This window comes from Myotis yumanensis, unplaced genomic scaffold (assembly GCF_028538775.1).
Source record: "Myotis yumanensis isolate MYYU_CA2020_CCGP unplaced genomic scaffold, mMyoYum1.0.hap1 SCAF_12, whole genome shotgun sequence".
Classification (NCBI taxonomy): Eukaryota; Metazoa; Chordata; class Mammalia; order Chiroptera; family Vespertilionidae; genus Myotis; species Myotis yumanensis.
The window spans coordinates 15,026,307-15,040,694 of record NW_027223763.1 but is presented as its reverse complement, the minus strand read 5'-3'; the positions used below and the strand labels follow the sequence as shown (position 1 = coordinate 15,040,694).

The 14,388-nt window shown below is 39.9% G+C and overlaps 1 protein-coding gene across 4 annotated transcripts in view; it reads right to left on the bottom strand.

The window, feature by feature from the left end:
* Nucleotides 1-9,338, bottom strand: part of CNTRL (centriolin) — a 79,503-nt gene extending 70,165 nt beyond the window's left edge. For all 4 annotated transcript variants that reach the window (XM_070430819.1, XM_070430820.1, XM_070430821.1 and 1 more), the window contains exons 1-3: nucleotides 9,234-9,338; nucleotides 3,635-3,857; nucleotides 1,654-1,784 (exon numbers count right to left, since the gene is read on the bottom strand). In XM_070430819.1, coding sequence (XP_070286920.1) covers nucleotides 1,654-1,784; nucleotides 3,635-3,830 — 327 coding nt within the window. In that variant the 5' untranslated portion in view covers nucleotides 3,831-3,857; nucleotides 9,234-9,338. The remainder of the gene's footprint in view (nucleotides 1-1,653; nucleotides 1,785-3,634; nucleotides 3,858-9,233) is intronic.
* Nucleotides 9,339-14,388: the final 5,050 nt, after the last annotated feature.

Sequence of the window (14,388 nt, the reverse complement as noted above, 5' to 3'; positions counted from 1 at the left end):
ACTATTTCTCCTCTTAATCCTAGGCATTCTTCACACTAAACTCTAAATTCCCAGAGATTAGAAACTAAGCTTATTCACTTCTCTATGTACTCCCACAACTTAACATAATGCCTGACATAATAATCAGACAGTAAAGATTTACTGATTTGATATTTCATTTTAGCGACCTTTAACTACAGAATTTATTCTTTTTCCTTTTTAACTACGCGAGTAAGACATAAATATATTCTAGTAAAAATTTCAGACAAAACAAATAAAAGCTCTCATCAGGTCACAAGGCCCTTGTAAAAAAAAATCCCACTGTTCAAAGATAACACATATAGAAAAAAAGAATTAAAAAAAATATTTTGAGACCTTACTATATAAAATGTTTTAGAATTTTTTTCTTTCATTAAATATGCTGTGGACATACTCCAACATTACTGCACAGAGCTCTAACTTATTTTTAAAGAAATTTAATAGTATTCCATTGTCTATTATTGCACCATAATTTATTTACTAGTAACAATCCCCTATTGACAGACATTTGGTTATTTCCAATTTGTCTATTTTAAATAATGTTTAATACACATAACTATATAGACACTTTTAGATACATGGGCAAATAGTATCAAATAGAGTAGATATCAAAGAGAACTGCTGGGTTGGTGAGTACAAACTCAGTAAGTATACACTCAATTGATGAATTTTATTTCACATTTCTTTGATATTAATAAATTTGAACACATCTTCATGTTAATATTAGCCATTTATAATACTTTTGTGAATGCCTGGTCATATCCTTTGAACATTTTTCATTGAGTTATCTCTTACTGAATTGTAGAAGTCTTTATAGTATGTGGGTATTGTTACATATGCTGAAAACACTACCTGCCAGTTTGTTGTTTTTCTTTTAACTTTTTATACAATATCTTTCATTAAACACAATTTTTTAATCTTTATGTAACCTAAATCTGTCAATATTTTTCTTTATGGTATTAGGGTTGGTATTTGCTTAGAAGAGCCTTCCCACGCTAAGATTTTGAAATTTATTCACCTACATTCTTCTCTAGTACTTTCATAGCATTTTTGTTGACTTTTGTTTTGTTTTCATTAAGATCTTCAACCTTCTGGGATTAATTTTTGTGACTAATGTTGTAGGCATCTAAGTTTATATTTCTTAATTTAAAAATTAAGTTGTCTATTATAATGTGTTCATGTTGTATAGTTTATATGAATAAGAGATCAGCAATCTTCTTCTGCAAGAAGCCAGACAGTAAATATTTTTGGCTTTGTGGGCACATAGTCTCTGTGACAACTGCTTACCTCTGCCATTGTAGTGTAAAGACAACCACAGACAATATGAGTGTGGTTGTGTTCCAATAAAGTTTTATTAACAAAAGTGAGTAGCAAGCCTGATCTAGCACACTGTAGTATGCCAACTCCTTCTCTAGAGTCAATAATGTGTAAGATAATAGGTACTTATGAATTTAAAGATGTCATATACTTCTGATGTAGAAATTTCACGGGAAACAATAAAAGGTCTGCTACAAATTAGGTGACATTAGGATGAGATGGTACTGTAAATCTAATATAATCTCTTTTTTTTTTTTCAGTTTTAAAGCACAGAAACATAAAAAATAATGCCTATGTTCAAAAATGTTGGAAACTCACCCTAAATTTCTTGCCACCATCTTTAGAAAGTGAAAGGTTCAGAGATTTTACCAAAGCCAAATTGTCCTGTTTAGTAAGTTTTTTTATAAGAGCCTCTGTAATATATCGGACGCCTGCATGTGAACCAGCTTCTGAAATTACAGATACAGATCATTATCAGCTGAGGAAGACATGAATATTCTGAAAAACAAATTATTTTGATGTTAAATAACAAAAAAAATTTTTAAGCCATGCAAATGTAAAAACAGCTGGCGAGTTCTAATTGCAATACTTTAACAATATTTTACTTTATATAGCATTTCATAATAATGACAATAAATTATACTCTATACAGTATGGAACAAAAATAGATTTACAGTAATAATAATACAAGAATAAACTCTGTTTCAAATACTCACAACTATAGATGTACTTTTGCTCCCACTCTGTATTAGCTGTGTACCAAGCTTTGTTCTAAATGCTTTACATTTTAAAAATGTAGTTTGTACAACAAATCTCTGAGATAGAAATTACCATTCACATTTATTTAAAAAATTATAATTTGTTCAAAGTCTTGCAACTAGCAATATGCAAATCCAGGACTTGAATCCTGGCAGATGAATCCAAAACTTCAACTTTTAATCATATGCAGCACTGGCGTTTTTAGTAATTAAAAAATACTGGCACTATTTATTGTTTGTTCCAATTTAAAGTTCAAAAACACTACATTCTTCTTTCTTTTTTTAAATCCTCATCCAAAGACGCATTCATAATTTTTAGAGGAGAAGGGAGAGAGAGAAACATGGATCGGTTGAATCCTGTACCCACCTAACCAGAGCCAGGGTCAAACCCACAACCTAGGTTATGTGCCATGACCAGGAATCGAACCTTTGACCTTTTGGTGCAGAGGATAATGCTCCAACCAACTGAGCTACACCGATCAGGGCAAAAAAACGCTTAAATTCTAAAAAATCCTCTTTTCCTATTTTTTTTTTAATAGTGAGAAACTCAAATTTGTTGCTCTTTTAAATAAATAAGATCATATCATTTTATACAGATAAAGTACTAACATGATGGATAACACATCCTGCCCTAATACCTTTCTGGATATTGCCATCAGAGTTTATGTAAACCATGTTACAGTTTACAAAACAACCATAAAAAGAAAATTGCCTCTTGGTTCTTTCTTTACGAGTCAGAAAAAAATTAATCCTGGGTTCAGATCCACGTTGTGTGCCAAAGACTCTCTATGATTATTTAGCAAAGAAATGTAATATTAACTCATAAATAATCATAGTCTTTTTCTGTAATTTGGCTGTTCTAGGAAAGAAAATGACTAATATTCTAAAATATCAAATTAGAAATAATAGTATACCAACTGACAGTAAGGGTATAGTCTAAACTCAATGCTGATAATGTTTATTAATAAAAACTGATCACATATTCAGGTCAAGAGAGTTTGATGGTTCTGATTTAGTGACTTAGCAAATAAATTATAGTTTTCTTTCACATTTAATCAATTAAATAGATTCTTAGAAAAAAATCTATTTTTTCCAAAACCAACAGAATGCTTTTAAGAAAAAAATAAAAACCTTGGTGGAACATATATATGCCCTCACATGGAAATTAGTCCATTCACAAATAAGCAGCTTGCCAATAAGCAGCTTGTGGATAACCCACGGGCAGGTAACATGTTTCTATGGAATTAAGGCACTCCATTCTGCAGTGATAAATTTGGCAGATGAGCTTTAAGGCACTCTCCCACCATAGGAAATAAAGTTTTCTCTTTCTGAAACTCCCTTCTCTGAAACCTTTCAGACATCTTCAACCTCACCCAGGAGGCTCCACCCTCCACTGTCCTTGTACAATGTCTGTCAATAAAAACAATAGGTTAAGTTAGTACCAGGATATATGTTACATTTGGACCCAAAATGGTTAAGTTCATTATTTTCCATCTTTATTTAAGAGTATGTGGTCAAATTCTTAGATTAGAATGTGGTACCTCTATGGTCGTGGTAGTTCAATTGTATAGTGTTTTCATCTGCAATCCCAACTTGCTCACACCACTGTCCTCCAGAATGAAAAGGTGGAGTCTTGGATCCGCCTAAAGGTGAAAGTGACCTAGATCTCATATTGGGCATAAGAGATGATGATGGCATCTTTGACTTGGGAAATTTTTGTTGAGAACCTTTCCTCATTGCAAGCAGCCAAGTGTCCACCAAAACCTGTAAGAGTTTTCAGTATATTTAACAAGGTTAGTATTTTAGAGCTATCAAAACAAATTAATATATTTCTAGAATTTTCAAAACTACAAAGTTATAAACTCAGAAGCTACAGATGCTAGGATCCACACTACGCTGACAAGAGCAGACAGTATTTCAAACATTGCCGATCACCTTGCCAGAAGGAAAGGAGACCTCCATAGGGTCTTGTATTGACACATGCTCCAGCCAGAAGATTTACTTTTCATTTCTGTTTTCAATTTATTGGCCAGAACTAGTCACAAAGCCCCTTCTACCTGCAAGGTATGCTAGAGCAGCAGTCGCCAACCTTACAAACCTCATGGACCACCAGTGGTCTGAGGACCACCGCCGTCCTAGAATGTAGGAGGCTGAAAATATTTGGCAACCAGCAGTACTTAATACTGATGAGCACACTCTCCTTTCTAAAACAGTTTCTTCCTCTGGCTTCTGGGATACTACTCTCTCCAGGTATCATCCTGCCTCCCTGGCCACTCCTTAGCCTCCTTTGCTGGCTTACATTCCTCTATTCAATCTTTAAATGTCAGAGTCCTCAAGTCGCTTCTCGTCTCTCTCTAATCACATTTTAAACAATCTAAACAGTGGTTCTCAACCTTCCTGATGCCGCGACCCTTTAATACAGTTCTTCATGTGGTGGTGACCCCCAACCATAAAATTATCTTCATTGCTACTTCATAACTGTAATTTTGCTACTGTTATGAATCATAATGTAAATGTCTGATATGCTATATGTGTTTTCCGATGGTCATGACCCACAGGTTAAGAACCGCTGATACAACACCCATGGCTCCCGATGCCACCTGTCTACTGATATTTATATCTTCAATCTAACTTTTCTCTGAGTTCCAGACTTCTAATCCTAACTGCCTACTTGACACCTCACTGGCATAAATTCAACATGTCCAAATTGAATTTATCATTTCCCCATTTCTCCTTCATTCCTGTTCCTCCTCCAGTGTTCCCTAAATAGTGAATAATGCCCATGGGAATAAGCCAGAAAATTTAATACCATAGCATCACTGAACTCATGATCTAGTTTGAAGGAAGCAAAATCTGCTATCTTTATTTTTTAAGAATGATTATTTCACAGTTATATGGTAAAATATGGCCAACTGCCTTGTTCCAGTAGTCCAGTCACTTTAAACTGCAAACTTCTATGTGTCTTTACTTTCTCTTTCATTTTTTTCATGTTAAACCTCCAGATAAGTCAGAAAAGCTTCCCCCAATTCACATAACTGCTATTTATGACATAGTCACAAGGTTTTTGGTCCTGATTTCACAAGTGTGGTAAATACTTCTTATGTCTTACTAGAGGCCCAATGCACAAATTCATACACCAGTGGGGTCCCTCGGCCTGACCTGCGATATTGGGCCGAAACCAGCTTTTCAACCTCCCTTGAGGGGTCCCGGATTGCAAGAGGGTGCAGGCCAGGCCAAGGAACCCCACCAGTGCACGATCAGGGCGAGAGAGGGACCACAGGAGGGCTCCAGGGCATGTCCGGCCCCATCTTGCCCAGTCCCAATCGGCCAGACCCCAGCAGCAAGCTAATCTACCCGTTGGAGGGTCTGTCCCCTGGTGGTCAGTGCACATCATAACCAGCGGTTGAGCAGCCTTAGCATATCATTAGCATATTATGCTTTGATTGGTTGAATAGTCGACCAGTTGACCCAACACTAAGCACATTAGGCTTTTATTATATAGGACAGTGGTCGGCAAACTGCGGCTCACGAGCCACATGCGGCTCTTTGGCCCCTTGAGTGTGGCTCTTCCTCAAAATACCTACTTCTGCGCATGGGCCACGAAGTTTCAATCGCACTGTACGTGTGCACCCACACATGGTATTTTGTGGAAGAGCCACACTCAAGGGGCCAAAGGGCCGCATGTGGCTCAAGAGCCGCAGTTTGCCGACCACTGATATAGGCTATCACACCATTCTGCCACAGAAAAGGCTCAGTAATATTAATAATTCAGTGCTAAGCTGTACTGGCATTAGCTTTCTAAATAAAAATAATATACTCAAACTTGAGAAGATCTAAGAAGCATATGGTTTAAAGGTAAAATTTTATTTTTTCTTAAATTAAATGTAGTTTTCATAAGAGTAACAGATTCAAAAAATAAGAGTAACAGATTTAAAAAAATAAGAGTGGGGAGACAAGGCTTAGTTCTCATTTCTATATATCTTTCTCTATCCCATAGTATGATAGAAATTTATAAAATTAAAATAATCATGTATGCTACATGCTAAAAAGTACACTTTATATGTTTTTAGTTTCTTGGTTAAAATAAGCACATCTTATTTTTATGCAGTGCAATTATTTTGTATCCTGCATCTTATTCTTTTCTCTTAATTCTTAAAATACTGAACCATCCTGAATTCCTTACATAACATCCTAGTGACCAAAAACTCTTTGGGCCTTACTAGACTATCATGAAGTCCTCTGTTACCTCTCCTGATAGAAAACTCTGCCTTACTCACTTACAGAGATTAAAATAAAATTAGAACGGATTCCAGAAATCTAAATCAGCTCCTTCCTTTTATGAATTGTAATATGAAAGATTAAGAGATGGTTCCAACATCACAGTGCATTCCCAGATCCCCTCCCCGAGTTCCATAGCTCCCGCAGAGCCTGGACATTGAAACAACACATATATATTACAATCTCATAGAATAGCCAACTCACTGAACTGGGGATTTACTGTGTTTGACAATGGCTAGCATTATTTCAGAGGCTACCACCTGGAGATAGTAAATCTTGAACTACAATTTTAAGGGAGAGATGGGAAGGTTGCTTGGCCCTAAGATGTAGTTTGCAATAACATAAACAAAGACCAAGCAATAGAACCGAGAAGACAGAGCTGAGAGGTAGGGCTAGAGTGTGTGAAGAGGCAGGACAAAAAGAAAATAAAACCAAACAAAAATTCAGAACTGGAAACACATATTGAAGGAACTCAAGATAGTCTGCAGAGCAAGAGAAAGCCACTGGAATGATATGATAATCAGAATCATATGGCAAGGCAACAAAACACTACTCATCATGTCACTCTAAGACTCAGATACTTGCCCTGATCTAACAATCCCATCCTTCACAGCTTGGTAGAGAGCACACCTCCACCTCTATCCAGCCTTTCCTAATATTCCTAATTTTCCATCTTCTCTGATCTTCTCTAAATGAGGCAGACCTCAATAATCTCCAAGCCTTCCATCTCTTCCCAGTTCACTCCAATATGCAGATACCCATGCCCATTTCTTGACCTCTATATCCCTCTCCACTACATCCCTTAGCCCTTTAATCACATCTCAATACTTTCCTTACAATTCTACTTTATTCCATACCTTTGGACCCATTTAAATATGCTTACTCTTTAACTTTCTCTTGTCCTCATTGCTATTCCTCTCCAAAGTCTCTAATCCAGCTCCTCTTCTTTCCAAAGGCAATTGTCAAGATGCACAGCAGGATTTTATCTTCCTGTTATACATGGTCTCTGCCTCCCATCCTTCATCCCATTCTGATTGCTGAATTTTCCCATGAATTCTGTCCCAATTCTCTAACATTGTATTATTCTCCTCCATTATTTCTCTATAGCTCTTTTCAACACTCTGCCTCAGCACTTTTATATCCATTTTGATTTCCCAAACTGCTCATATATACCCTGATTTCCCAAAATGCTCATCCCAGCAAATATTCTGACACACTAATCCATTCCAATTCTCTAATTATTTCTCTACTCAAAGAAAACACTCAAACACCCACCTATTCCTCTTCATCCCAACATAATTACCTAGCTGCTAGCTTTTCCCTCTTAACACCCTGACTTCTGCGTCCTTCTCTAGCCTATTAACATCCTGAATTAACCTCTCACATCTCTCTCCATTCTACTCAGGTACTCTAAGACCCAAGCTTCCCACACCTTATTTATTTATTCAGTCATCCACTTTTATTGAGCAACTTTTTGCTCCATGAACTGTGGTAGGTTCTAATGATACAGAGCTGAGAAGACAGGGTTTCTACACTCAGGATGCACAGCAGGATTTTATCCTCCTGTTATTCATGGTCTCTGCACAAAGTGGTCTCCTTTCTTTTTCTTTTTAATCCTCACCCGAGGATATTTTTCCATTGAATTTTTTAGAGAGAGTGGAAGGGAGGGTGAGAGACAGAGAGGAACATTGATGTGAGAGAGCCGTATCGATTGGTTGCCTCCGGCATGCTGGGGACTGAGCCTGCAACTGAGGGACGTGCCCCTGACTGAAGGAATGGAACCAGGAGCCTTTAGTCCTCAGGCCAATGCTCTGCCCACCGAGCCAAACCGGCTACACCTAGGGTGTGGCCTCCTTTATAACACCTTACAATAAGAATTAAATTATTATTGTGAAACTACTATATTATTGCTTGTTTCTCCTTCTAGAGTTTAAGCTATGAGACAGCAGGAACTCTCTGTCTACTGTTTGGTGCACAATAAGTATTTGTTGAATGAATGAAGAAAGGACTGTTCTAAGGACTCTAAAGACAGTACCGAATTTAAATCCTTGCAGATATTGCATAAGATCAGAATGACTAACCTCATGTACGAGAAGCAGTGTATCATTAAGAATCAAGAATGGATTCTGGAACCAAACGGCCTAAATTCAAATTCCATACTGTGTGAAATCGGGGCAATTACTTAACCTCTCTGATCCTTGGCTTCATCATTTTTAAAATGGGGATGGTAACCTCATACAAATTATTTTAAGTTCTAAATGAGCTGATACATGCAAACAATTTAGAACCGAATCTGATGTACTGTACACTCAAAAGTCATTAGAAATTATTTTACAAAAGAAAAAACATATGTTCAGGAAAATTAAGGAAGGCGCCCAAAGTCACAGACAGAGCTGGTTAAGGGAAACATGAGGTGACAGCATCAAGACTTGAACCAAGTTTTTACTTCAAAAATCACTCCTCTTTTAACCCTCCTCTTCACATTTCTTCCCAATATCCCACTTCGCATCTTTTCCATGTACTGTAGTTCGCCTGTTACCATGACACTCGTCAGGACGCCCAAACCATCCGTTATCCCGGCCACCCGGCCCCCTGCTCCTCTCGGCGCCGGCGCCGCACACCGCGCCCCGATCCCCAACCATCCCGCACTCCCACTCCTGACCTCCCTCCCTCCCTCCTCAACCAAACCTCCCGCCTTCATCCTCCTCCCCACGCCCTCCCCTCCTTCACATCCAATCCCAATTCCCAAGCACACGCCCCCGCCCCCGCCCCGAATCCATCCCGAGCTGGTCCAGGCCTTCCCGCCTTTGCCGCCGGCCCCCACCGATCCGTCTGGATCCCCGGGAACTCCTGCGACCAGACCTGGCACTTAGCGCGGAGAAGCCAAGCCGAGCGGGCCAGCGGGAGGAGGCCGGGCGGAGGCGCGCCCGTCACTCCCTTCAGGTGCCTAGCGGCGCGGCGGCCATCTTGTTGTGTTGTGCCGGTTGCCTTGGGGCAGAGCGCGCGGCGTGGGCGGGGCCTGCCGCGACCACGCCCCTCCCCTGCTGTGGTGGGGGTGGGGCTTCCCGCCGCCAGTTCCGCCGTAGCTTCAGGCGCGGGAAAGCGTGGGGAGTCCTTGCGCGGGAGGTTGGGTGCGCGGCGCCTGAGGAGGACCCGGTTTCCTGCGATGCCGCGGGCGAGCCGGTCACCTGTCCCTGAGGCTGAGCTGCGGACACCTCACGCAGGGGCTCGGATACTCGTTGACGGCTGGACGCCCGAGGACGACCGGGAGCTGTCGCCGAGTCCCCGCACTTCCGATGCTGGTCGTCTGGCCTGGAACTTGCGAGGCTGGCCGCGCGCTTCTCCGCGCACCTTTTCTGAGGCAAATTCTCCTCAGGGACCAGCAGGCCGGAGGTGGATGGACCGCTGAGCGAGCGCAGCTTGGGCTCCAGCTGGCGCCGCGGTTGAGGGAGCGAGACGAGCCTGGGGCTCCGGGCGGCGACTGTTCCTGTGAGCTGTGGTTGGTGACAGGGGAGCCAAAGCAAGAAGCGTTTTCAGGACACTCTGGTTGGGGCTTTTTTAAAAGTGCTGCGTTTCACCATATAGCCAACAGATTAAGAGAATTTAGCAGATACTGTCCTGGGTGTCAGGGGAATAGTGATTTAAAAAAAAACACACACACACAAACTTTATCACCAAGGACACCTGCCTCCACTCCAGTTTTTCAGTTTTTTAAGTTTATACCCTGGACCATGTCACCCTCAGAGGCTGCACCATCTCCAGAAATCTCCACTACAGTCCCTACCTCTCTTTTCCCATAATCCTAAAATCTTAACAGCTTGTTTGCCCAAAAGATCCCCATCCTCCAACCCCCTTCCCTCTGGCAATCACCATGCTAAAACACATACACACACACACACAAAAATTGAATTTCTACAAAAGGGAAAGCTCTTCTATTCAAAAGAGTTCCTGCTGATATAGATGAAATGACCTAATTAGGAAATCACCATCTTACAGCCCTCAACATATTTGATTCGGACAAGGATTATCAATAGATATTAAAACCATTACATGAAATATTGTTGGTAAGTAAGATACTCACTTGCTCTCAAAATATCACCCCATAGATTACTTATTAATTACAAAAGGAAAAGTGTCTTTACAAAGGGAACTGAGAGAACTATTAGTAAATAACTTATTTTTTTAAATCCTTCCCAAATGATAGTAATGATAGTAAAGATAATCATCAAAAGGGAACAAATTCGAAATAGCATCATGAAAAGAAGTGAACTAGAAGGAAATTTCTCTGTCTACGATGGAGATTGCCATGGTGGAAGTGCTTACTATTCCCCTGCCTACTCGATACCCCCACATGGGCATTTTAGAGGCAACTCAAATTCAACATGTCCACACTAAACTTACCGCCGTCTCTTCCCCCAAACAAAACTGCTCCTCCTCCTCCAATATATCCCGTCTCAGCAAAAAGTATCTCATATCATTAATTGCTCAAGCCACAGACCTGGGAGTCATCCTTGACTCTTCTTATTGGGCACATCCAGTCACCCAGTCCTGCTGCTCAAAGAGGACTATTGTCAATTCCCACTTCTCCATTCTGCCACGTTGTCTGGACATGCTGTCTTCACTGCCTTACATCTCAACCCTGTCTAGTCTGGCTTGTCTCCACTACGACATTCTCAAGAGCACCATAATACAATTATCACCATGATCAGCTCATTTGCATGTAATCCCCATTCCCAGTTCCAGCTCCAGTCAATCCCTATCTACTCTGTTTCTATAGATTGGCCTTTTTTGGACATTTATTCAACATGGTTCAAATTTACCCAAGCTGGTTTAATAAAGAAGCAAAATACAGAAATTTAAGGAAACGGGGTTAAAAAATTAAAGGGATAATAAATTATCCAGAGACTAGAAACTAGATCAGGGACCAAGGCTCTACATTTTCATCTTGTACTGGGACCCTCAAATTGCATAAATGGCCCTGGCTACTTCTTTCTTTGTGATTCTGGCCTTTTTCTTTTTCTCCCTCTTTCCTTCCTTCCTTCTTCTTCCCTCCTTCCCTCCATCCTTTGTTCCTTTCTTTCTTCTTTTTAATCCTTTCTGAACATCAGTTTCTGTCGAATAATAATGCAAAATCATGCCCACCAACATCAAGTGGCCTTTGCTGTGGGCAATCATTTCATTTATTTATTTTCTTCCTATCTAACTTCCATAAAGATATCCATGAAGCATTCAGGGCGGGGGGGTGTTCTGTGAATGAATAAGGGAAAAGAAAATTGAGGGGGCTGATCAGTGATTTGGGGCAAAAAAAAATCCACTGAAAGATTTTTATACCTAATTTTATTTCCTATTAATGGAGCCTTTTTCATGTTTACAGGCAGAAATAACAGAGTTGATAATGTAGGAAAGATAAGATGCTTGAAAGAATAAGCCTAAGAATTCTTACATGTTTATATGATTTTCAGTGCTCAGGGATATCACATTTCACCATTCCTGTGAATGGTGTTGTTATCTCAGAAAATAACACCTGCAAGGCAGGTGTTGTTATCTCCAGGAAATAAGCTAATTCCCAGAAGAGACATAAAATGGAAAGTCAGGACTTATGGAAAGGCAGCACCAATTATTCCAGCCTGCTTTGGGGTGCTGTTAAATTACGAGCAGCAGGTGGTGCTTTCAAGTAGGCCTATCAGCCTGCTGTTCTCTATGAACTTAAAGTACACTTGCAAATTAAAGTATGAGTATTGATGACCAAGGAGGAGCAAATGCCCATTAGTGGTGGGAGTGAATGCAAGGGACTTTCGTGAAAGTTTTATCTTTAATGCAACAGCTATACTAGTATACATGTTAACTATTGCTATGTAAAAAAAAAATTACCCCTAAACTTAGTGGGCTAAAATAACAACAAACATTAATTTATTTTCAACAGTTTTTATGGGCAGGAATCCAGGAAGGACTTAGCTAGGTTATTTTGCCTTGGGTTCTCTCATGATTTTTCAGTCAAGATGTTAGCTTTGCTGTGGTCACCAAAAGGCCTGACTGGGGTTGGAGGGTTTACCTCCACGGTGGCTCGCTCACAAGCTCTGGGCAGGAGGCCTCCAAGGCCTTTCCACATAGGCCTCTGCCTAAGCTTCTTGAATGTCCTTACTACATGGTGTCTGCTTTCCCTCAGAGTAGGCAACCAAGAGAGAGCAAGGTGGGAACAGCAATGTCTAATGTGACCTAACCTCGGAAGTCACACACCTTTATATTTGCTTTATTCTATTGATCAAATAGACCAACTCTAATACAATATAGGAGGGGATCATACAAAGACATGAATATCAGGGAGGTCAGGACATGAGGGCCATCTTGGAGACTGGCTACCACATGTGGCCACTGGACCAGTGGATATGTATGGATGAGTAGTAATTAGAATTACATAAGAGAACTTGTTGAACAAGAAGTAAGAGTATCTGAAAAAGTGTGGGATAGTGGAGCCAAAGAGGGAGTTAATGGGTCCAGTTTGATCTGTTAGAGGGTGTAAGATATGGAAAGGACAGCTTCAGTGAGGTTATACAAGTAAGAGATAAAGAGATGGTGGGCACTTTCATTTTTGTCACTTTGCTTTCTCTGAAGAAAATGTGCTTAACTGCATTCCATCATGAATACTTGATTTTCTATTTTGATCTTGTTATTTTCCACTTCCTTCACACCCTCTGCTCAGAAATCCTCTCCTATTCCGATACTGATTTAGTAATCTGAAGTGGACTTTTGGGACATGCTATTCCAACCCACTACTCTGGTGACTTACAAGAATAGTTTGAGCAACAACTTTCTTCTTTATGGTTTTTCAGTTACCATTCGGGACTTAAAAATACAAATCCATCCATCCTTAGTTCTGAACCACTGTGTTCTCAGGATTTTCCCTTTAGCCTTTTCAGATAATCTCCCCATTTGCCTGCTTGTCACTTTAGTCAGTCTTACCCCAGCACCTTGTGAGGAAGAGAGAATCAGATATAAGTCAGACTAAGTTCTTCACTTATATGACACTTAATCCCTTCTTGTACCTTTGAACTTTTGCCAGAATGTACAATAGTATATAAAGAAGAATCAAAATATGTGGACCAGGCTATAAATTCTTCAAGAGTCTTTAAAATGGAAAACCAAACAAAATAGCTGGAGAAGGTGTCAAAAAGAAGGTAAGACTACAGCCTGGTTTGGTATCTCTCCCTCTTTTCCCTACTGATCCCAGCATAACTCCCCATCTCTACAGTTTACTAGATGTATGCCCTGAGACAAGTCACTGTATTTCTCTGAGCCTCAGTTTCTTCCTCAGTCACACAAGAGTAATAATACCCTTCAGAGTGGTTACAAAGATTAGAGACAATTTATGAAAGTTAATTATTGCAATAACTAATACATGTTAGGAGTTAGGATACAATGCGTTGTCAATATTTGGATAAGCTCTGCAAAAGTTGGGAAAATGTCCTCTATGTCTGAATCTGTATAGCATCTATTAAAATGCACTGGAGTTTGTAGGTCATGCTAAGATAGAGAATTACTACACCAATTCCAGGGAAGTAAGAAAATGCCTCAACAACATCTTACATAACAGTCAGAGTGAGGAGGAGCTTTCTGAGCAAAGACCTTTTATAGCTTATGAGATAAAGAGGTAGAGTACACATAATCTGCTAACGGCAATCGATGCTATAAACAAGAGAAAACCATTTAATGCCATCTGAAAAGGACCTGGTCTATGGGAACCTTTTTGTGCTCCTTTGCTCACTAAGAATGTTAGGATGTAACAATTAGATGGACTCTTAAGAGGTCAGTCATCAAATCCCAGACTTTTAATCGACAGCAAACAAACAAATAAAAGAAGTGGAGGAAAAATTCTTCTGGGCTCAATGATAAAGACATTTTTTTCATCCTGTCCTGGAAAAGTGGCTCAGTTGGTTGGAGCATCATCCTGTACACCAAAGGTTGTGGATTCAATTCCCAGTCAGGGTTCAATCTAGGTTGCCGGTTCAATCCCAGCTGG